Consider the following 25,405-nt stretch of genomic DNA (forward strand, 5'->3'; position numbering starts at 1 on the left):
GACCACCTTTGAAAAAGATCTTTTACAGTGAATCTGGGGAGGGCAAAATGTGGTGAGCAGTAGAAGAATAGGAGTTAGTAGTGTCTGAAAACAAGGTATCATGTTACAGATTTCACCTTTGCTCTGGAGAAGGTATTTTTGTAAAACCATTGACCATGTGTTGTTATGAGCAGAGGTAGGATTAGTCTGATGTTCTTGGACATGAGTTCTGTACCACAAAATCACAGAATGGTTGAGGTTGGAAGAGACTTCTGGAGGTCATCTTGTCTGACCCTCCTCATGCTGGGTCACCTAGGTCCATTGTTTACCACTATGCATAGCTTAATTTTGAATGTATGTATCCAGGGATAGAAAATCTCTGGGTAAGAGATGCATCTGCTAGTGCTTAGTCACCCCTAGAATGAAAAATGTTTCTGCTCAGAGGGAACTTCCTGTGCTTCAGTTTGTGCCAATTGCCTCTGATCCTGTCGCTGGACACTGCTGAAAAGAGCCTGGATCCATTCTCTTTGCACCCTTCCTTCAGGTATTTGTATTTATTGACAAGATCTCCTCCTTGATCTTTTTCTTCTCCAGGCTAAAATGTTCAAGCTCTGTGTGTCCTCATGTGAGAGAGGCTTCAGTCCCTATCCTTTTCACCTTTTGTTGGACAGCCTCCAGTATGTTTCTCTTTAACTGGGGTGGCTGAAACTGGACACAACTCGAGGTGTGGCTTTGCCAGGGCTGAATAAAGGGTAGGGTCACCTTCTTCTGCCTCATAGAAATGTTTTTTCCTAATACAGCCCAGAATGCCATTTGCTTCCCTTTCCTCAAGGCATGCTGGCCCATGTTCAGCCAGGTGTTCACCAGGACTTGCAGGTCCTTTCCTGCAGAGCTGCTCTCCAGCTGGGCAGTTCCCAGTCTGGCACTGGTGTGAGTGGTTCCTCCACAGGTGCAGGACTTTGTGCTTTGCCTCCTTGAACATTGTGTGGTTCTGGTCAGCCTGTTAAGGTTGCTCTGGATGCCAACATGACCTTCTGGCATGTCAGCCACTCCTCCTAGTTTGGTGTCATCCACAAACTTGCAGAAGTTTACTGCCCTGTCATCTAAATCAGTGAGATATTGAACAGGACTGGACTCAATATTGTCTCCTGGGATAAGCCCCTAGGAACTGGCCTCCAACTAGACTTTGTGCCACTGATCTCCCTGCTCTGGACCCAGCCATTCAGCCAGTTTTCAGTCTATTTCAAAGTCTGCTCATGCATTCTGTACTTTATTAGCTCCTCTATGAGGATGTTATGGGATAGACAATATTCATTGCTCTCCCTTCATGCAGCCATTTCATTGTAGGTCATTACATTACTTTGGTAAATTCCTGCTGACTCCTGATCACTTCTTTGTATTTCATATTCCTAGAAATAGTTCTCAGGATTAGTTGTACCATCACTTTCCCAGGAATCAAGGTAAATTTGTGCTTCTGTAGATCCTTATGCTTCCTCAAGAGTGAAGAGACATTTTCTTTCCTGCAGATGTTAGGCACCTCTCCCAGTCTCTGTGATCATTCTCATATTCAGAGTGGTCTTGCATACCTTGTCTTGATGCAGAATACTTCTATCTCCTCCACATGTGTACTTCATCATGAGTTTTATCAGTAGTGTTTGAGATTTCCATATTTTAATCCTTACAGAGTAGTAATTCTTAGCTGCCCCCTGAAGCAACTGCTTTTGATGCTTAACAATCAGCTTACCAATTTTTATTTCTTTAGACTTATAAGGTATATATTTTGTAAAATATGTATTCAGATAGTTCCTCATTAGGATGTGGTGGTCTTATGCTTAAGGGTTTGACTTGGGCTTTATATCTTTGTTCTGCATCAATATTGGAACATTATGTAATGGTGTCAGTTTCCAATCATAATATTGTATATTGGCAGTGTTCAGCAATGAATGCCTGAGAACATACATAAGGAGAAGGGCATGCAAGGAAAGGTTCTGATATTTTAGTGACTTCCTGAGGCAGTGGCTGCATGCATACTGCTGGATTTATTCCCTGGCAATAAGGAATCTGTTTGCCATAGTTATTGGCAGTCCTGTTTTAAATCTTCTTATATTCTTGGTTTCAGAACCTGGTGAAAATGAGTTCTACAATTTGATTATCTGTATAGAGAAGTTGTCACCCTTTGTTTGCTTTAAAACTACTTCCAAGTATTTTCAATGGAAAGTGCTAGCCTTGTGTTATCTATAATATGTATAACCTTTAAACATTTTATTATGTTCCATGCAGTCTATTATATTTCATACCATTATCCCTTTAAGCTGCAGAGTCCTTCTATGATAGGAACTGCTTCTGGTCATCATTGTTGTCTTATCTCCTTTTGAAAGTCCAGCTCAATCTTTTTTAGTTAACAGTGATCAGTCACAGTATTCGAGATATGAGAGCTCTGTGTTTTTAAGCAGTGATTTAGGAAAGTTTCTAATGTTTGCTGCTTAAAGATATCCAAATATTGAAAAGGTGGTTGTTTTTTTGGTTTTTTTCACCTTTTCCCATAAATGTTTTTGTTTGTTTTCAGGCTGGAAGTTTGGTTGCTTGCTAAGAACTGTTAGAGATCCATCATTGAATTTGACAGCAGAAATTGAGTCTCTTTGTTTTTTGATAGTTATGAGCACATTATTAATGAATAGTAGACTAAATACTGTCAACATCAAAATTCATTAAACATAATGCTTTTTGTAGATAAATAATTTCTAAATAAATACATTTTTTCATTGCCTTTTTATACTTTCACTAGACTAATTCTAAATGTACATTGCTTAGCACAATGTGGCTAGTTTTTTCTGCTAAAAATGGCTTGTCAATAAATAGATATGCTTTTCCTGGAGGTCATATTGTCACTACAAGGAAATGAAGACTGAAAATTGCTGTAAGATGATACCCAGTAAAACTTTTTTCTGCATATTTTTCTGTAAATTAAATTAATTTTTCTATAGTGGTACACCACATCAGCAAAGCAGTAAAATTTTTTGTTTATAACAATTTTGAATTAATTATGTTTAAAACATATTGACATTTCTCAAATACTTATCATAAATCAATGGACCATTAATTTTGAATTCTAAATTGACTGCATAAAGAATGTCTCCCACTCACTATGTAGTTTTGAATGTCTTCAAATTATCTAATGGCCACGTGATAAGCCCACATCAAGAATTATTTTATACCATTTACACTATATATGTATTTTCAGTGGGTTTATTTGCAGTCAGTGCAGTTCCTTAATAAAACCTGTTAAAAACAACACTCTCCCATTGAAATAATAATTTCTAGAAAGAAATTAATACAAGAACAACATATCTATGTTGGGATTGTTCACAATGTTAATGAGGTTAAGATACCCTTTCAGTGAAGAAATGGCTTGTTAAGCATTGGTACAAGCTGCCTAGGGAAGAGAAGGACTCATCACCCCTGCAAGTGTTCGAGGAATGACTGGATGTGGCACTTAGTGCCGTGGTTTAATTGCCATGGTGCTGTTTGGTCTAAGGTTGGGCTTGATATTGGAGGTCTATTCCAACCTTAGTGATTCTGTGAGTATAGTGGAGCTCAGTTTTATCAGCAGACAACAATAAACAAGTTTGGAACAGGTAAATACAGTGATCATAAGAAATGTATTTCTTAATTGCTCCCCAATTGAACTTAAACCTAACTTAATTGTAACCCAACTGTTTCATTTTAATCCTAAACATACATGGATTTGTAGTTCAGCAGAGCCACATAATATGATTAATTAAAAAAGAATACATTCTGCATTTTGATAAACTAATAGTTTATTAATATCTAACTAATATACTAATAAACTAATAAAGTTGATTAAACTTTATTAATAAAGAATTTTAAAAAGATCTTGGAAAATGTAAGAAAACTGTTGTCTATTTGTGAAAGAACTAAACTTGAAACAAAACCAAGTAGTATGGTATAATGAAGAATTCCTTGTGGGTTTGGGATTATAAAACCAGACTTGCATATATGAAGAAGAATATCCCCAGAAATACTTAGCTGGCCAGCAGTTAGCATTGTGGGCAAGGAAAAGGTGAAAGAAGTTCCCCAAAGTGATATAATCTGTATTTATATACTTTGCTTGAATAATTATTTGGATAAAAGAATAATGAAGGAAAATATCCACTTATTTATAAGGTAAGGCTGAATTGGTGCTAAATCTGATGTATTTTGTGCACTAAAATCTCTAGATATCTTTTGTTATGCAACAGAAGAAATAAAACATATGACTGAAGAAGAGAGTTTCCATATGTATATGCATGGAGGTGTAAGATGATGCTCACTAGACAATACAGACTGCAGCACATTAACATAGAACAGCTCCTAAAAGCTTTGTGGGAAGTATTTTCACTCTAATTTTTGCAATTTCTCAGGGTTTGTGAATGTCACAGGCTGTGGCACTACTAATATGCTGACAACATCCTGATTTGAACTGCTTTCAAAAAAAAAATAGACAGTACCCCTAGAGGGATGACAGGTTGTCTGTATGAGATAAGCAAATAGATTTAGAAAATGCTGGCTTAAGCTGAACTTAAGACAGAAGTGATACTCTTATTATGAGAGGAAGCCATGGTAAGGCTGCAGCTCTAACAGCATCCTCAGATTCCAATACAACATTTAGGACAGAGGCAAAAAGGTGTTCTTGCAAACCATAGAGGCTATATACACTCATTTAGGCACTAACTGTAGCCCTAATGAATGCTTTTATTTTTATTTTCCAAAGGAAAATGGTGCATTTTGTTCTGTGAACTATAATGATAAAGATCATGCATCAATTAATATGATTTATCAGGTCTTGTTATTAAGAAGGTCAAAACTTTTAGAGAAGATCAGACCCCAGCTGCTGTGCTATACTGGCTGTACATTATTCATGATAATTTAATGTCATTCTCCTTAAAATGACTGGGCATGTTCTGTGAGTGGAAATGATATGAAACTTCTTTTACATGCAATATTACTAGTTCCAAGTAAGATTATTCCAAGAAGTGGCATAAGATGGTTTTGTCTTGCTAAATGCAATCTGAACCTTCTTTTCTAGTTTGCCAGGGAATAACTGGCAGAGGAGTGGCTTTTATTGCTGAGGCATTCTGAATAAAGTATGGTGAAAACATGAAAAAAAATAACCCAGGTAACTATTCTTGAAAATACAGATCTACACTGTGGAAAACTTTTTTTAAGTTTAGAAATGACTGTTCAGTGCACCCACAGCTGCTACTATGTGTAGAGGGTTTTTTTTATGGTTGTCTATAAATTTTCAAACATTCATGGTACATAAGTTTTTATTTAGGTCAACTTGAGAGAAATTCAAGTTTGTGAAATTTTTCAATAACTTTTTTTCTTTTCACCAAGGAAATATTGTAATAAACAACACATTCTTAGCTTTCTTATAGTTTCTATTTTGACAAAATAATCTTAGTTGCATTCATGGAGATGACTTGGCGAAGACTAAGCAAAAGGAAGAATATCTTCTGGTTCTTATGCTTTATTAGATTTATAGAAATTTTTATCAGCTTTTAAAGTACATTTATCTTTCTCTTCAAGCAGGGAACAATAATATATCATAACTGGAGAGAAAATAAAAAATGTGTATGGTGTTACACTAATGCTTTGTAGTCAGGTTCATGATTCTTGTTATGAACATAACAAATATCAAAATCTGAACTTCCATGGGGTTTATATTATCTGAATCACTTTGCATGACACGCTTTATGTCACTTGCCCTCTGGTAAATTTTCATTTTGAATTAGTATTCCCATTAGGAATATAAGCCTGGCACAAAAGCTTTATGCTATGGAACAGCAGTTAGGATGCTTGAAGCTGAAGGGAAGCCTGGGAGTTCAGCAATTCCCCAGCCTTTCTGCTTAGACAGAATTCTAGTCTGAAACCCCACAGAGAAAACCAGAATGTACAGCCAGGCTGGGCTTGGTGTATGTGATTTCTGGGCTCCAGTTAGTTGGGCCAATTCCTTTTAATAACACAAAAATTGTTTTCATAGGCCATTTTCTTCAAACTCAAGACTTCTGTTTTTCTAATTTAAAGATTTTCTTATCTCTCTCTGGCAAGTTCCCATTGTATTTTATTTTGGTTCTCTGGGGTGTTCTGTTACAGTTTTCCTCACCGTGGATATTTGTTTTAATTTTTTTTATTTGTCATCATTTTCTGTATTCTAAACATCTTAAATTTAAGTTAATACTATTGGATTTGAAGAGTAGATCAACACATTATAGTGTTTTCTGAATTATCTAGTTTAAAAATATTTCAAAATAAATGCTTATAGATTAGTCTTCTTCTTTTTGGTTGAATTTTCCAAGAGGAAATAATAAGCTTGGCAGTCAGAATCATAAAATCAAAGGATGTTTGAAGTAGTTAGGCTTTAATGGAACTGATCTCTCTTCCCTGAAGCCATGCCTCTGTGAGTCATGCAGCCACCCTCATAGTACTGTAAATGTAGAGTGTGCTCAGGATGCACTCACACAAGACAGCAGAGTTATGAGTGTCTGTTTTCATCATTTGGGAAAAACAGAAATGCTTGGCTTGGGCTTGTTTTAGCATTACAGGTTCTGATTTTATATGAAAAGTGCTGACTTGAGCTTTCTGGTGTGTTCAGTGCTTGTAATTAGGGTCACCTGGTATTATAGGCTAAGAGCTGCTTTCTCCAGGGATGATTCTCTAAACCTTTTGCATGAGACTATAGATCAAAGCAGTCTTTTCATACCTTTCCTCAATATATTTCTCCTTATCACCTTATTTCTATCTGTTTCATCCTTTCAACATTTTACCTGGAAAAACTCAGCATGGCTTTTACCAAAGAGGAATAACCTCCCAGGATATTGAAGTTGAGTATCACACATGAGTAAGGGTATGACTAATGTAAAGGTGCTAACTTGTTTTTTGAGAGCAGCATCTTTATCCCAGAGCAATCCTTGTTTTGTTTTGCTTTTTTTCCATATAAACTGTTAGTAAGAAAACATGAAGGAAAGAGACCTTCATTTCTTCTGCTGTATGTGCTACTGAGTGATTGAAAAATTTCTGGAAATAACTGCAAGTTTTTTAATTATTGGATGAATTGAGAAGACAGCTGATAAAGAATTTGAAGTCAGGTGTATAAAAGTTTATTTAGTAGTAAAAATAACATTTCCTGAAACAATCAAAGCAGCTTTACTGATGACTTTTAACTGTTTGTATCAAAAATCATCAGGCTTCTGAAATCCATAGTCATTGGTGCAATAAAAAAGGCTTCCAAAAAGTAGTGTTAATAAAAAGTAATTTGATATACAAAATATTATAAATATTTTTATTTTGCACAGCAGATAGCGATATCAAGATAAGAGCATAACAAAAATGTTGAATAAATATTCAGGGAAAAGAGATTCAGTGGTCATGGTTGAATCAATTATAACACCATAACTGCATCAATACCCTCTAGATGTTGGACTGAATTATTGGAAAATCAACCATTAGGTTCACGAACCAATACCAGCTTTCAGAACCAGGAAGCAAGTTCTGAAACAGTTAATGCCAGTAACTCTAGAAATGGAACTGGTGATTTCCTTCTAACTCCGAGTTTCTTTGTACTGAAAATGTTTGGTATTCATAAAAGCTGCCTGTGTGGCCTAAGCTGTACATCTTAAGGTTTGCTACTGAATGCAGGTACTGAGAGTAGCTGGTACCTCTGCAATGACTTTACAAATGACCCAGCTGTGGGTAGTGCTGAATGCTGATATGGGCACTTCAGCTGCTAAGGATACCAGTGGAAACAGTGATGGTTTTCATACTAAGTTTCACATAGCAGTAGGTATTTTTGCTTACTTGCAGGTTGAAAGCGGAACCAGACCTGTCATTCAACAGCATCTGGGGAATTCCTGTTCCCTGGAGTCAGAAAACACAATTAGGCTTGCTGAAAATGCAATTAGGCTTTCCAGCTGCAGAGCTTTTCAGATCAAAGTTCAGTAATGTTGGTTAGATGCTTTTAAACTCACAACTTCTTTCAACAATATTTCTGTTTAATTGATAACTATGAGTTAATGTTGTGTTTGTCTTTGGGAGGGTTTATTCTCTCACTTGTGTATTTTTATTTTGATGTATTTGCAGCGGTTGATTGTGAGACAGTTTTCAGAGTAAAGATCAGTAAAGTCTTGTTGCCATATTATATTCCTTTGATAAGGAGCAGTTGTAGTATTTTCTGAATTAATTCTATAAAAATATAATTAAATGTTAATACTTTAATTGAAGAGTTGTTGGGGGGCAGCAAGGCTAGAGGAAAGAAGTGTCTATTTATTCTACCTTATTTAAGGCAGGAAAGGATTAGACTGATTTAGAAAGGCTGACTACAGGATGTGGAGCTCTGCCATGTTTGCCTACAGAAGATATACTAGATGAGGTAATTGCCTTTTATCACCTGGAGAAGATTTTTATGTGGTGGTATCTTCACTCTAGTTCTGGTTTTAGAGATTTGAGGACAATTGAACAGATAGAGCATTCAGATATGCTCCAAAAGGAGGCCAGTCCACAAAATATTTATATCATGAAACCCTCCATCAGCTCTTCTGTTTTACAGAGGAGTATAACTTTTTACTTTTTTCAGCATCATCATTTCCATTTGCTTTTACTTGTGCACTCATGACTGCTTTCTGTGATGACAGTAGAAGTAATATTGGTTTAAAAAAAAATCTTTTCCAAAAGATGTTTTGCTGATTATGATCTATGCTGAGAGAAAGTTGAAGTAAATTCATAGTGATGTGGCTCCTGGAGTATCTTGGACCCAGAACAAACACAGACAGATGGTGCCAGAGTGAGCTGATCAGAAGCCTGGGGTGAGGAGGAATACTACTGAGTACAAAGTCTTATCTATGAATAACATTAACAGACGGTGTAGATTCTCACAGAGCAAAAAAAGGCACTGTCACAGAAGCAAAAATCCAGTTTTTACTGAGGCCCATTTGGAATTTGGATTTGTCACTAACATGATTTAATTACTCCAAAATTTGAAAGCTGGTCTAGTTATTAACTCAAGTTATTCTTTCTCTGTCACCTTATTCTTTATGAAGTTTTGTATCCATTTACATATTCTCTGTTTCAACAGTTCATTAGTAAGAATAAATTTATTATAGGAAATTGATTTTCTTGTTTGAGTGTGAGGATATTAACTTTGATTTTTGTCAGCAGGACAGAATCTCAGCAGGGCTCTAATCTCAGGCATACTTTATCCACGTATGCAGACTGTGTCAGAAAACAGTTTTGGAACAGTTGTGGGTACCCCCTTCTGCCAGTCATGTGCCTAAGTTCTAAACAAGTTTTATTTTTTCTAGTACAGTGTTCACTAACAGGGTGAAAACCACTAATATTTGTATGACAAAAATCTGATTAACAGGTAACTTCAGAAGCAGCAGTATGTTTGTCTCAAGATGAAATGAAAATTTAAAGTAGCAAGCATACTGCAGTCATATTTCATCATATCTAGTGATGTTGCTGCATTCTTTACAGTATCTATATTGAATTTCTTAAGAAGGTATTATGCTATGTGTTGTATTGGAAACTATTGTTTAAACTATTGTTTAAAAGATTAGCTATTGGATTTGGCTCTCCACTGTATACATTTCTCATTTCCTACCTGTTACAAGATTAATTACCTATGTAAATAAATGAATATTCTTTCTTTGCTTGGGCATGCAACACTGACAAGCTGTGATAATCTTGGGATCACAGCTTTATCTGCTCTGGTGATTTGCTCAGGAATTGGCTGTGGATTCACAGCCATGCCTTTGCCTCTCTTGTGACTCCACCTTTAGAAGCCAGGGAAAGATGGGAGTAAGGTGTGGATACAACAAGCTGCTTCTTTAGGTGCCCATATTTAAAGAAAACTCTTGCTTGTGGTATTGGAAACTGAATGTTACAAAGATCCTGTTGAAGCAGCTAAGTTACAATATCAGAAAGAATTGAAAATATATCAGTATTGATATTGTGTCATCTTTGAATAGTAATGTCTGGTCAGTCCTAGATACCAAAGACATACAAAATAAGAATGGCAATTGATTTTGAACATGATTTATTTTGCACAGGGGGAATTGACCATACTGCAGTAGGGAGGATAATAAATATTCTTTTTTCCCTCCAAATTTTATTCCAGAATGTCTACTAGTAGGATTTTTTTACAAAGTCACTGCAGTTGAGGGTACCTCTGTGAGAGAGAGCAAAAGGAAAACCACATTATAAAATAAGGCTTTCCTTCTGCCCAAGTCTGCCAAGTTTGATTTGCATTTCACCCAGTCAGGGATTAGGCCTGCAGGTCTTATTTAAAAAAGAAAAAGGTTTCTCAGCAATTTACATGATAGCATAACAACACAGTAATTTATGTGCATAAAATGCATGAACATAAGTATGATGCAGGAGAGTAAGTGCTTGATGAGGAGCAGAACTAAGATTTATTCTTGTTTAAGTGGAATTGTGCTAAAACAAACGTGAGTAAAATCTGTTTATATTTACAACAGCTTTCAAGCTTTGTAGAAAAACAGATATTCACATATTCATATTCCCCCTTCTCCCTCTGGTAGCTCCTGGGGCCTGCTGCTGCTTCCTTCACTCTGTGGGGTTATGGGCAGCAGGCCAGCTGGGACCTGGCTTCATTCTCTTACAACCCTCATGTATACACAGTAACTCTGAGCTCTTAATGGTTAATTAATAGGCTTTAATTAAGAGGTTAAAGGATTTCAATATAGGATTAAATTCTGATCTTTTCTCTGACACTGATTAGTTGGGGTGGTTTTGTACAAGAGCACTTATTTGGGAACTCAAACACTATCTGTCAGAAATAGTATTAGTTTAAGTATTATATGGTTTTTCATGCACAAATTTCTTATCTTTTACCAAACACTTTTTATCAAACAGTTTTAATCATAAAGGAAGAAATACTGCTGCAACCTATGTAGACATATTTTACCTCTGAGAAGTTGAGTTCAGTGCCCTTTTTAGTAGGGGGGAGGTATGGAGGGATGGATTTAGATATAATTAGTGTGATGAAAATCATTGCACACTTCGTTCACATGCTTACAAAAAGACCCTGCTGCAGGTGAGAGCAACTGTCTCTGAGCTCCTTCCTCTTTAAAAAAAAAATTATATTATCATGATAAAAACAATTTGTGTTTTGGCCTTACTATCTGTTACTTTAAAATTATGAGCAGTTTGGAAAATAAGTCTTCTGAGAATTGGTAAACTGTTTTAAGAGGCTCTCCCCCTAAAGTGCTGCTAGCAATGTGGCTTCACTGGTGCTACTTTTACAGTAAGTGTATTGACACAGTCAAACCCAAGATGTGTCAGAAATAATTGCAAACACCATGTTTGGTGATGATTATTCAGCATCTAACATGTTGGTGTATCTTGCTTGGGTGAAGTTGAGACAACCACGTGTTGAGCACAACCAAGAGTTGCTTAGGCTTGCTTTCCCAACATTGCTCACATTTATTTCCTGTTTGTTAGAAAAGGGAATTATCAAGATAGGAACACTCCTGTCACAGAAGTAAAAAGATAGGGGCTACTTAATAATTGAAAATGCTCATGAATGTTGTAAACAATGTGGAATGAACTCATTCTAATCATGATACTGCAATGTCAGGAGGTGTTACATTTCGGAGCCGAGACAGTCTGACCTATTATTTAGCATGTCTTTATTTTGGCTGTGTGTGTAGTTGTCCAATGAAAAAGTTATTTTTCCTTTCATAGTGAGGGTAGAAACGTTTATCACAGTACCTTAGTTATTTTGGACGTTTCTAAAACTACAGGTGTGAAGTGAATGGCTTCCTATTGTAAGTCAGCAGATGATGCAAAAAAAGTAACCCGAGTGACTATGAGAAATACTATCTCTGCTGGAGATGCTCTTTATAAATGTAATAATGTTGCAATGTGCTTAATTGCCAACAACTGAGGTAGCCTCTTTTCCCAGCACATTTGGTAAATACTGTATCCCTTTGAAAGGAAATTTAGAATGAAGTTAACAGTGTCATTTGTGAAAACAAGTCAAATATAGGATGAACTGTGAAACTTCTTCTGAGTGAATAATTTAGATAGAATAGTAATTTGTATACTTTTAATAATTAGGCTATATAAAAAAAACTTCTAGTAATTAAAATGTTTATAAATGTATGTCAGTTCTTAAAACTGATATTTAATAGAATTCCTAAAATAAGTAGTGTCAGCAAAAATGTAGAGAACCAAGGGGCAACTAGATTCCTAATGTTTTTACATTAGTGTAATATTTCTGCTTTGAAACAGCATTCAAGTAAATCAGGAAGAAACATGTAACTATAAAAATCAGCATAGATACAGTATTTATGATAGAATGCAAATAGATTGTGGAAAGAACCTTTTACAGAAGAGAAGTGTATTTCTAGGAGTTTAGATTTCAGGTGAGAATTTTTGTATAGAGTATGAAAGTTTGTGTATGTCTTGTCTCAACTGTGGATGGAAAATACCCTAGCAGGAGTTTTGAGTTTTGCATAAAGCTCATAACACATAGTAAGGATGGTGCAGTAACTGCAAAATAATCCCAATCCCAGAAAATAAAATAGTTTTCTGTTAAAGAAAACAAAAGATATTATTTCCTTTCTGTTCAGTGAGGACCTCTAAATTTTATTTTTTATTATTTTTTTTTTTTTCCTTTACCTGGGGATCTTTTGTGGTTGACTCACACCTCACAGGTTTAGAGACATTTTGGTTTCTGGTTGGGATTTTTCTAATAGGTAGACACCTGCAAGTGGTGGTAGTTGAGAGTGTCATGATTCTGGGTGTGTATAATGCTATATGTGATGTGCTTATTTTACAGCAATATACAGGCTATAGATCTTCCCCATCTGTTGTGCCTTCTCTTCTAGAAATTGATGACAACCAGCATCTGTCCTTAATGTGAGACTGAATGTAGAAAGAAAGGCTCACTATTCCTATGCACAATTTCAGAAAGCTCCACTTTCAATTGTCCAAAGTGCTTAGCAGGAGTAGTACATGACAATATTATGGCATCAGTAGAACTGAAGATTCAAATTGTATCACTTATTGTAAGGTGTCTTTGGTGGCCTTTTTTAATATTCAGTAAAGCTTGAGCTCATGTTGCATTATTACCCTTAAATGAGAGTTTTCTAAAAGTTTTCTTCTGTCACTATGACTGTTTTTCCAAACTTGAAACACAGTTGTCTTTGAGAAAATTGTTTTTTCCCATAAGAATTGGCAGAAATTATTGAAGTGAAGTTGAAGGCATCTGGATATGTAAAGCACGCAGATTGACTGCTTACTTTTTTTTTTTTTTTAATGAGTTAGTTAAAAAAGTTGACTGTAAGTATCTGCAATTCTTAAAGTTCCTGGCAGCCTACTTTTTCTGTAAGTTCTACTGCTTGCTTCTGATCTTCATTGTCAGCTGAGGTTCAGTTCTTGCATCTTCAGCACTTTATCAAAGCAGCTCCTTTGGGATAGTGTGGATTGCAAACACGGGGATGAGGCCATGGAACTGGAGATAAAATATTTTTAATTGCATGAATGCAGTTGATGAATGAACTTGGATAGTTTCCTTGGAGAGTCAGGTACTTTTTCAATTACAACTGGCATGGTTAATCTTACTTTAAATGAGAGCTAAAATTACCTGGGAAGTGTGGGCCTTGTCACAAGGGTAAAGAGCAGAAGGAAAACTACCATTGTTGTGTATAACAGTATGGATTTAGCTTACCCACTTGGTCTTTAAACATTAAAACCAGAGTCATACTGATGGTTCCAGTACAGCTGGAGATGGTAAAGAATTAGATGACAAAATCTATTAGAGGAAACATGAAGAATTTTTTAATGAACAAAGAATTAAAAATGCAGCTAAGAATGTTTATTTTAGAATCAAATGAGGAAAACAGGGTAGGAATAGGCAGACTCACAATGGTTTAAGAAACTATTTTCTAATTTTTTTAACTGCATGAGCAGCTATGGAGACTGAGGAAAAATATCCGATTCTAATCACTATAATATTTGCATGAAAGTTGTGGAAACTTTTATTGTAACATAGAATTTTAAATATGAACCAGAAAAGAATAATTAGAACCTTCTCAATTACATTGAAATAAAACAGTGGTGTAAAAATATTCAAAGGTGTCATTTCCATATGGACTTACAAAGGAACCTTACTTGTTTAGAAGTGGCTACTCTCAACTATCAGCTATGGAGAAACTAGGTAGCTTTCAATGATTGGCCATTAAACTTTTGGAGCAATGTGGTATTATCTTTAAGTGCCCGTGTTTCTTATTGTCACTAAAGAAGTGTTGGAAAAGATCTTGTTAAACTGGTTGTTTTACTATATTGTGTGTGTTTAGAACTTAGTTGTGACTTTCCAGCTTTATGTCTATAATATAGACTGTAAAAGTGGAATGAACAATTCAATAAAAGATGAATTTTAACAAACCAGAAACAATTAGAAATGTACCATTTCACAATTTAATCTTGCAATTAGTTTGAACTGCTGAGGAAATGGTAGAAGCAAGTATCTGTCTGTTGTTCTGAGGAACATTGGAAGTAACAGGTACAGCCAGAGGCTCCCTACTTCCTTTTTTTTCCTCTTTATGCATCTTGTCTGGCTTTATCTCAATATCATTAAACCCACACAGAAATATGATAACATTGTGTCAGTCCTTTTTAGTCCATATGTTCATCTTCATGTTCACTTTTTCTTGTGTTCACAGGACTATTGTACTTAGCTATTGTTCCCTGCTCCCCAGTTAACAAAGAGCAGTTTCACTAATGCTAATAAACAAAGTTAATAAACAAAGGCTTCAGCTTTATTCAATACCGAGCATTGTAAAAAGAAAAAAAATAGGTAAGGTAATTGTCTGTTCTAGGTAGGCTTTTTGTCTAGCTGGTGTGTTTTCTGTCGATTCATTTACAGTCATATCCTCATTTATTAAAATGCAGGGGCTTTTTCCTCCACATTCTTTCTGGTGTTTTTTTTTCCTTCCTTTTATTTTTTTTTTAATTTTTAACTGAGTTTCTGAATGTATTAAATTAAACTAGAGTCAGTGACATGACTTTATCTGTAGTTACAAATTTATTTAGGGTCATACCAATTTAAATACTTCATTCTGACATCAGGAGGAGTGCAGTGGGAGAATATTTTCTATTTTGTGAGGAAGTTCAAATAAGCTGTGAACAAAATGTGATGCAGTGTGACCTGTAAGGCTTTGTAGAATGCCCTAGTAAGTGGGAGAAAGAGAGAATGGAGCCAGGCCAACTTGAAGACATCATGTTGGCCATGTGTTTTACTTCTAAGAATAGCCTGTCACCACCAGCTGAGAATATTTGGGCTCATTCTCCAGCATGAGGAAAATGATGTTAGGGCATAACAGGACATCTTCACCCTGCTTCCTTGCATGGAAAGAGAAACTGAAACAGATCTGGTAGCTTTGGATGCTCATTAGCTCTGATATAGTTGGCTTTTCCTATTTGAATTATAAGTGAGCAGCAGCACTGGTATAAACCAAGGGCAAGCTCATTTAGCAGCCACACTCCTTTCTTTCCATGCTCTTATCTCTTTTTCTTCTCTTCAACATTTCAGGCACAGTGTAACTCACTTAGATTTAGATTACATACATGCACTTGGACTGAAAATATATTAATTTTACAGTATTTTTTCAGGGAAACTATCCAAAGACATAATGTTCCATATGTGTGAACTTATTTTAACTCTGTGCCCTTTTTACCTAGTTTCCAGGTTTTGGCCATCTTGTGTGTGGTTTCTTTGTTTGTTGTTGTTTGTTTTTAAAAAATTTAGTAAGAGTATTATATTGATAAATAAGTACTCCTCTGATTGAGAGGGTGGTAATATTTTTCTTAGTGTGAACAAAGGTATTTCTTTTGTAAGTTAGTAAATCTTTCACCATGTTTAGGGCCTCCTTATTCTCCAGTCAATTCTGCAGTCTCTTTAAAGGTGTTCTGCAGTTAAAATTATATCACTTTTCCTCTGTGTCTATTTCATATTAACGAATATCACAGAAAAATTAAATTCCTTAATGGGTTAGAGATTAGGAAACATGAAAATCAAGGGTTTTTTCCTTGTTAGCTCCACCTGAAAACCGACTCAAACCAAAGTAGGTGAAAATAGGTGAAAAAGTTAAAAATTTCAGATTTGTTTCTACTGACATTTTCAGGACTATTTACTCTGTTTAAGAAATGAAATATCTCACTATTTATAACACTGCTGAATAGGGCTGTTACTGTCATTGTATGTAACCTTCTATATCTAAATAAAATACTGAAAATTCTAGAAAAAATCTGTCTATTAACTTTTAAACTGGGGAAAATGCCCAGCCTGAAAAAAAAATAGTGTGGAGTTAATTTTCTGCTACTTTCTTAAACAGTACAACTACAACTCACAGGAGAGACTATGTGTATTTTTGAGATAAGCTTGTGAGTTTTTGTTTCTGCATAGATTTCTTGGCGTCAAGGCAGGGAGAAATTCAAAGGAATTGGGTTTTATGGTATCTTTCTGTTTTAAAAGAAAGAGTTTGTGAAAGTTTAGCTAAAACTGGTACTTTCAGCAGGAATCAAAGTAAGTGCCTCTGATGAGCTCTTTTTAGTATCTTAGATGTCTCCTACTTATTGTAAATTCCAGTGCATAGATTAAAAAGTAGCATTTTTATTGGCAGTTGTATTTTTAAGCCCTTTCAATTTGCATTCTCTGAATGTATTTTTTTAAGTCTAAAGTCTAAGCTTAGGCATTTCATTTATATAGGTGCCCTTGAAGTTAAACCTACTGACGGTAGAAAATAGTTAATTTTTATCTGAGGAAATCAGACAGAAATAATATGTCAATTCCAATGAGACAGCTGAGATCTTGCCAGCAAGAGAGTTAAAGTGCTGTGAATTGAGTGAATGTTTGTAGATACCTCTGCTGACATCTACTTTCTGTCAATATTTAATTTTCACTGATATGAAAGCTGAAAACTCTGAATTGTGAATGGCTTCAATACCCTAGTTGTGTTATCTGCCTGGGTATAGTAACCCATTAGTTTAAAATGGAATTGGATATGAGGTTTTTGTTTGAAGTGAGATTTGAGGCTTAGGTTCCTTAATCATTTTTCTTTATCTCATGGACTTGAAGTAGAATCATGGTCTTCTGAAAGGAGTTTTGTGTGATTCCCTTTCTCATTTCAGTTGAATGCTGAAAAACCCATAATTTTTCAATTAAGGAAAGTCCTATTTAGTATTGCTGAACATTATTTTTTTTTTAATTTTTAAAATTTCTATTTTACTGCCCACATATAGCCGTATCAAAGCATAAACTCAAGGTTTTTCTGCCCTTTGCCCTACACAGAGTTGAAAGCAAATGTGACTTAATTGGTGAAACTTTGAGAGAGCTATTCTCACAGTAGTTTATAAAAAACATAAAGAGCAGGTTTTTTTTCTGTTAGTAAAAGTGGTCACTTTTTTCTTTTCAATACTGCTTAGCCAAATGGTTCTTGCTGAATATTTTTCCTTATGATTCTGCTTGGGTTTATACTTCATATCTCTTGTCTGGTTCCATAAAGCGCTTGTCAATTATGTAACAACAGGAATGTTCTTTGAAGAGTGTCTTAAGTGACCCCCCTGCTCAAAGCATGGTTATTGCCAAGACTCAGGTAAGGCAACTGGAGCTCTATCTGGGCAAGTTTTGAAAAGCTCTAAGCATAGTGATAGTAGTGTCTTGGGACAGCTTTTTCAGTACATGCTTCTTCTAATGCCCAACCTTAACCCCTTCCCAAAGTGTCATTTTAGTGCCTTTAGTGCTTGATTTGGATTTTTGGCTGCCAGGAAGAATTTGGCTCTGTAATTTTTCTTTTCAGCTAATGTTTAGATTAGATAACTAGATTCAGACAGGTGTGAATTCACTCCTTAGTCTATTCCTCCTCACTGGATTGAGCAAAGACATGATAATTTTCTTTTTTGTTGACAAACTGGACTTGTCAAATGTGTCCAGTTTGTCCACATCCATCAATAACAGGCAGACATCAACCTGGGCACAATAGTCTAGGTGCAGCCTTTCCAGTCCCAGTCAAAGGGGATAAATAACTTCCCTTAATCTGCTGCTCATACTCTTGCTAATGTGGGCCCATATGTAATTTGTCCAATTTGTAATGCAAGCACACACACCACTGCCTCATTGCCTGGTTTCCACCCTATTTTCCAGGGGTTCTTATCAGCAGAACTGCTGTTCAGCCTGCTGTTTCCCAACCTCTACCAGCATATGGGGTTATTTATGAGTAGTATCCATTAAGAAGTGGGTGTAGTTGGCACTATTGTAAAAGCAGGAACTTCAAGTGTACAGTACAGGAAAGAATGTCATATGCTACTAGACAGTCATTGCCACTAGCAGAAAAATTGTTAAATGAATGGACTTGGCAGAACTGAAAGTGAACAAACCCTTTTTGAAGCCTGGATTAAAGCCACATCCGTGCTCTGTGCCTGGGAAACAAAACGAGGCAAGTGCTACATCTGTAATACAACTTTGAGTGAAGTGTATGCAGGAAATGAGGAGCAGCTTCTACACTTACCTCTGGTCTAAACATCCTGGATTCTTTCTTAACAGTTGCTCTTCTAATGGTAAATTTTAAGCAGATTTAGAAATTTCAGAGACGTTTATGTGAACTTTTGGGAGGCAAGTATAGTTTCAGAACATCTTGCTGGTATTTTTTTTAAGTTTTGGTAAAATGCTGAAAGTTTTAGTGACATTTCTGGAGGGGAGGAGAAAGTAAAACTTCTGTACAATAATGTCAATAATAAACTTGCTTTTCTTGCTTGCCTTTTGCATGGATCAGGAAATAGTCACAGTTTGCTGCTTTTTGACTGAATTTTTCATTTCTGGAAAGGTGTGGGCAATCAGGAAAAGCAGAATTAAATTAACTCTGTTCCAGAAGAAAGCAAGTATTCCAATAGAAGCTAATTCTTTACTCTGGCAGAGCAGTCAAAGTTCTTACAAACACTTGCTTTTCACATTGACAAGTCCTCTATGAAGTTATCTTGGATATGTTGTTTAAAAAATAAACTTGTCTAATCATATAAGCCTCATGAACTTCACCACTGTAACTTCTAGTAGGTACAAGTGTGATTCAAGGAAGTAATTCTCCCAAGAGCAGAACTTAATTGGTAATTTCCCAGACTAAATTTTCCTTATTATTAGGTGTTTGTGCAAACTAATGCTAAATTCTCCTTTTTCTCTAAAATTTATAGCAGTTGTTAAAGTACCTACTTGTATTTTTGAGAAAATGTTGCAAAGGAATGAGACTTTCTGTCAGTGTAGATGGCATATGCTATAGAGGCCATTGCCAAAATACACATATATAAGGGTTATGGATGTGCATTGCTGGGTTTTCTACTTAAATGAGCTGTTAATTATGATTGAATATTGTTATCTGGATTGGCAAACAATAAAAGTCCATATCATGTCTAAGAATAAGGCTTTTCACTGTGGTTAAAATTTTGGCCCAAAATACAACTCTTGCACAGAGCTCACTTTTTTCACTACTAGAAAGACATTGAGATGCTGAAGTGTGTCCAGAGAAGGGCAACAAATTTGGTGAAGGGTCTGGCGTCCTATGAGGAGCAGCTGAGGGAGCTGGTGGTGTTTTAGCCTGAAGAAAAAGAAGCTCAGGGGTGACCTTTCTGCTCTCTACAGCTACCTGAAAGGAGGTGTGGCCATGTGTGGGTCAGGCTCTTTTCCCAGGTAACCAGTGACTGGATGAGAGGAAATGGCCTCTAGTTGCACCAGGGGAGGTTTAGATTGGATATTAAGAAACATTTCTTCATGGGAAGGGTTTTAAAGCATTGGAACAGGCTGTTCAGAGAAGGCTTTGAGTCACCATCCCTGCAGGTATTTAAAAGATGTGTGGATGTGGCATTTGGGGACATAGTTCAACAGTGAATTTGGCAATGCTGGGTTAACATTTGGACTCAATGATCTTGAAAGTCTATTGCAACCTAAACTATTCTATGAATGATGGGTGGCTCTCAGTCTCTTGCATTAACAGAGTAACTGACTGGATATGGGGACTGAGAATTGTAGTATTGGGATACTTGAGTTTGGTTTCAGGCTCTGAAGTTTGCCTTGCTACTAGTTACTTGAATTTTCCTAGTAAGTGAGCTCTGAGCCCCTCAGGCAGCAATGTTCTCAGTAGAAAGATGAGTGCAGACAGCTTGAACAAGATGGAATTTTATTTTGCATTATTTTTTCTGAAAAGCATATATTATACAGTTTTTGCTAAATGTATGTCAGATATTGTTCTATTCTAAAACCGTAATTATTACTGTGTAGTTTTAGCTTAAATTTTGGCTTAAACCTGTGCCGGCTAAATGATAAAAAAGTAATTATTAATCTACATTTTTTAAATGTACTTCCTAAAATGAGTGCTCTGTATTTTGTTTCAAGTATGCATATTCATCTCAGGTGGTTCTGCATAGCAAGTAGCACACATATTGTGTCTAACTGAATATTTCATAAAAGTCTCCTCTTTAATTTTTTCTGATAGCTATCAATGCATGTAATATTTTTCTCAGAACAGAAGATGTAATAATGAACAATTTTGGCAGATGATTAGTTGTTTCCTACTAGAACAAGGATTTTGGAAAATTACTGTGTATAACCTTGAAAAGTTTATACATTAAAGGAAAAGTTATGACCTTTACATAGATTCTGGTGCCCAAGAGGAAACACAAGTGAAATTATTTCAGTACATGAGGCTTAAGATTTGGCAAAAGCCTTGTGCTTTTTATGCATCAGTGAGACTGGTAAGCAAGTAATCATACAAACAAAGGCTGTAGATTATAAGGAAGCCACAAAACTGAATGCAGCCTAAAAATAAACTTGGAGTTCAGCATAGATAATATGCTTTAAATGAAGAATGCAATGTTAAGCAAAATTAAAAGGCAGGCAAGGTCTCAGAGATTACATATGTTATTGATGGAAACAGGCCAGACTACCAACTACCAATTATATAGGGTTGTCATATAGGTGTAAAATGCTGAAATATGCCAGGTTTCCTGATTTCCAAATTTTTTTTCAACTTCACTCACCTCTCACTTATTAGTAACTTGTGTCCTTCCCCATTCAGCAAAGAGCACTCAATAATGAGCCCTTTTGAAGCAGGGAGAAGGCAGAGGAAGCCCCTTGCTCCTGACTGCCCCAATGGCTTTTAGGGCAATGCCAACTCTACCATCCTTCCTGTAGAGGTGTCAGATGAGCCCCTCTCCCTGCTCTGCTGCACACCAGGAGGCTGGTGCAGCTGGGAAAGAGGTGACAGAGGGGGAAAAGGAGCCACTGCTGTTGGGAGTCCATTGCTGGGCCTGAGGACAGCCCAGGGACTCAGGATTGGTCTTGAAATGACAACAGTAGGTACACAGAAAAGTGACACATGAGCAAATGAAGTAATCTTCTTTCCCTCTTCCTGGGAAAGGGTCAGTGGCAGCAGGTTAGTACAGAGAAACATGACTCCAGCTATTACTTTTTATCTTCTTTTTTCTCTTCAGTCAGAGTTGGGATTGAAAACACGAGAGATGGAATTTCGTGTTTGGACTCAGTTGTTTATTAATTCTTATCTATGTTACAGTGAGTGCTACAGCACTTCTAGCTAACAAGCTGAAAATGAAGAAATGGCAATGTGTCTCACTCATTACAGGGTCTTTTAAAACCAAACAATCCAATTAAAAACTAACACCTAAATTATTTTTTACTTCTGACTCAACAACCAAACACCTGTGACCTGCAGTGTGGCATTTTTCCAATTAAAAAGTACCACCTGTGAAGAAGAGGTACAAAAAGAAAAACATCTGCCCTGAACCTCCATCTTATCCCATACCTATTACTACATTGTAAAACCCCAAATTCCAAACCCTTCACCATGTGATACTGCACACTTCTATTCAAACTGCACACCAGTGATTCCAGTTCTATCATTCCATTTTGGAAGCCTTCTCCAAGGCCTCAGGTCACAAGCAGTGTTCTTTTGGGAGTCAGTGCCTGACAGCACAGCAAGTTCAAAACTCCCTGTTTCCAGGGTTCCAACATCCAGCCTCCTGTGTTTCCTGCTGGAGAGAGGGAGCTGCCTGCCTGTTCCTACAATTCCTCTGTGGTCTAGTGTAAAGTACATTCTTTAGGAGAGTTTTCATGAAAAACAGAGTAAATCCCAACAATTCTTTCTATATGTGTGAATATCCATGGTAAATAGCTGCTTGAGTTAATTTTGAACTGACTAGTGTAATATTTGTTTTGATAGGCACCCCTGAAAATTCTGATGAAATCGTTTTGCATCATTAATTTATATGTGATGTATATATAGGATTTATTTATGCTTAAGGAAGTTGGTCCTCTGGATTTAGTTGTTTTCTAGGAGGTTATTTTTTGTTCTATTTTATGATTCATGTGTGTTTTTATTTATTTAATCTCAAGATTCTCAGAAGAGGAATTCTAAGGAAAAATATATTTTGCAATTTTTTTTGTCTTATGTTACTTTTTTAATGTTTCATAAAAAGAGCTTAATTTTTTGCATGAAGTAATTCAAGGAACTAAAAAACCTACCTGAATTAGATAATTAACTTTTAATTTGCTAAAGTTTACAGTCTCTATTGGAAAATTAGGCAAGTTGAATTCCATGCTAAGAATTTAAATATCACTGTTCAGACCCCTTTAAATCACAATGATAAAAAGAAAGAAGAGAAGTCAAAGTTTGTTTTTTTCTTTTTTTTCCCTCAATGGGTTTGAAACTCTTGTGATATGCAATGTCACCCTTCCCATCTTTTTCAGAATCTGCAAAAGCTAAAATATTTTGGCTATTTACAATGAAAATTAAATTTCCCATGGTATCATTTACCTTTAGAAATAGGGCTGAAAAAAAGCTATCATTATAGACCATGAAATGTGTCTGTAGGTTTGGTCACCATGAGACACTTCCCATTATCATGTATTGAGATTTGATGACTGTGGACTCAGAAATATGGATGAATTAACATTGTGGTCTGTACACTCATGGCCACTGACTGCATTTGTTTCTAGTTCTGGAAATAGATGCTAAATGTATATGTGTATCTTTAGCAAATTTTTTCTGGATTTTACACCTAAGGCTATCTTCTACTTTACATTTTGCATGAGATGACAGTTCCTGTCCAATGATATGAATGGCTTCAATGGTTTATAATAACTTGGTGAGATTAGGTAACTTATTATAGGCTTGAACCCAGTGATTGAAAAGTCATTGAAAAAGCATTTTGGAATCATTATCCTATGCAGTATTGTTAGAGAAATGAACTAGATCAAGAAAACATATTTGCATCTCTCTGGTGGAATTAGGTAAAAGTACACTTTGAAGAATGAATTTGATTTTTTTCCCCCTCCTCTTAGCCAATCTGTTGTTTAGTACCATGGACTCTTGGATCCCTTATCCTGTGTTTCCAGCTTTTATGTTTGTAGCAAACATCTGGTCCCATCCTAAAGAAAAGTTATATCTTTGTAACAGCTGGACTGTGAGCTGAATGTTATCAATGTTGAGCTTCCTCCTAGAGTTTTGTTATAATGAAACTGAAATAATTCTTGAATATAACACTTCTGGAGCAACATAAATTAAATGTATTTACTTTACTGCAGTATTTCTCTCTGATTTGTAAAAATGGTTGTGGTTTAGTGACTGAAGTATTTGTGAAATGCAAACAGTAAACAACAACTAATGATCTCTTCTCTTCTGCAGAAAATTACATCAGCAGTTTGAGATGTATAAGGAGCAAGTAAAGAAGATGGGTGAAGAATCACAGCAGCACCAGGAGCAGAAGGGTGATGCCCCAACCTGTGGCATCTGCCACAAAACAAAATTTGCTGATGGCTGTGGCCATAACTGTTCATATTGCCAAACTAAATTCTGTGCGCGCTGCGGAGGAAGAGTGTCTCTGCGGTCAAACAAGGTATGGATGATGAGAGTCTAACTGCAGGCTTCTCCTACACTCACTGTCTCTTACTCACTGCTTATGAATCTGAATCACATAACTGCTGAAACACATTTCCTTTAAGGAGACAATGATATCTGCTTCAGGGACTTCTAGGATATCTGTCCTCATTTCATGTAATTTCAATTACATTTCATGTAATTGCATATGAATTTGTGACTATGGCTTTTAAGCTAATACATACCATTTTTGGGGTAACAAACTCATGCAAGTACATTTCTTTGATTGGAGGATGAGTCTCTATTTGAGAAACACAAGTAGATCTAGTGATGCTAATATTGAGACATTGATTATTACGAAGTAGAGCAAGGATTTGTTTCTTTCCTGCTTGCCTAGGCTCCCCTGTACAATATTATTTTAAAATTGGTGTTAGAACCTTATATATAAAAAAATACTGTGCTTTAAAATGTTTATTATCTATTATACATATCCACACGTATTATGCATATTTATGTGTGCATACACATGTGAATGTTAACTTATTTCTAGAAAATAGTTAGATGCATTAACATATATTGTTCTGTATATGCCGGTGTTTATTTTATAAGAAGTGGTAAACCAGCAAACTGAATTCTTAAAGCTGAATGATAGAGTAAAAAATTCAGCACAACTGATGGAATCACAGAAAACTCTTCTGAGATAGTTTTACTCAATATTTTAGATAAAATGTTCAGATCTGATATACAGGATGTTTCTCAGATTCTGACAGATACTTGTAGAAGACATATGGCATTATTCAAGAAGTATTATGCTAGTCTTTTGTGAAAATATGTATTTTGTAAAAAATACAATATTTTAATGTGGATTCATGTTATTTTTCTAATATAATTTATTTCCATAAGTCACTTTTTTTGTAATATGCTCATTGCAAATGCCATGATTTACTAAATATCTATTGTAAGGTAGGGGACAAGAGTATGTATATTATGTTTTTATTTGCCTGATATTGAAAAGTAGGTTTAAATAATGGACTGAAGTATTTGATTAACAAAGTATAGAATAATAAAAAAATCATGGCATAATAATAGTTTCTGATGATTAAAGTAACTGAGATTATGTGTAAATGTCTTAAATTGCCTTGGTTTTCTTTAAGGTAACTTAAAAATGTTGCCTTCAGTAGGTTCACTTTTTTTTTAATAACTCAGTCATGTTGCTAGTAATAAGAGGGATAACAATGACTGTATTAATTTCATCTGGTTATAAAAGCCAATTAGGACAGATATTTCGGTCATTATGCCTACATCCTTACAAACATAACATTAGGAAGAATGCTTCATTTCCTAATGAAATATTATGATACATCATCTAGATTCTCTTGAGATGGATCATCTGAACTTGACAGATAAGTCTGACTTCTCTTGACAGATTTCCAATGAGGTTCTTCTGTAGAGTCTTAGGTAATTCC

General features: G+C 35.7%; 1 protein-coding gene across 1 annotated transcript in view; it reads left to right on the plus strand.

Annotated features, from left to right (window-relative positions):
* The window catches only part of RIMS2 (regulating synaptic membrane exocytosis 2), a gene marked incomplete at its 5' end in the record, with an annotated part of 445,281 nt that overhangs the window by 62,794 nt on the left and 357,082 nt on the right, over nucleotides 1-25,405 (plus strand). The window contains one exon of the mRNA XM_079301387.1: nucleotides 23,748-23,958. Coding sequence (XP_079157513.1) covers nucleotides 23,748-23,958 — 211 coding nt within the window. The remainder of the gene's footprint in view (nucleotides 1-23,747; nucleotides 23,959-25,405) is intronic.

Source organism: Erithacus rubecula (assembly GCF_903797595.1).
Source record: "Erithacus rubecula genome assembly, chromosome: 3".
In the NCBI taxonomy this organism is placed as follows: Eukaryota; Metazoa; Chordata; class Aves; order Passeriformes; family Muscicapidae; genus Erithacus; species Erithacus rubecula.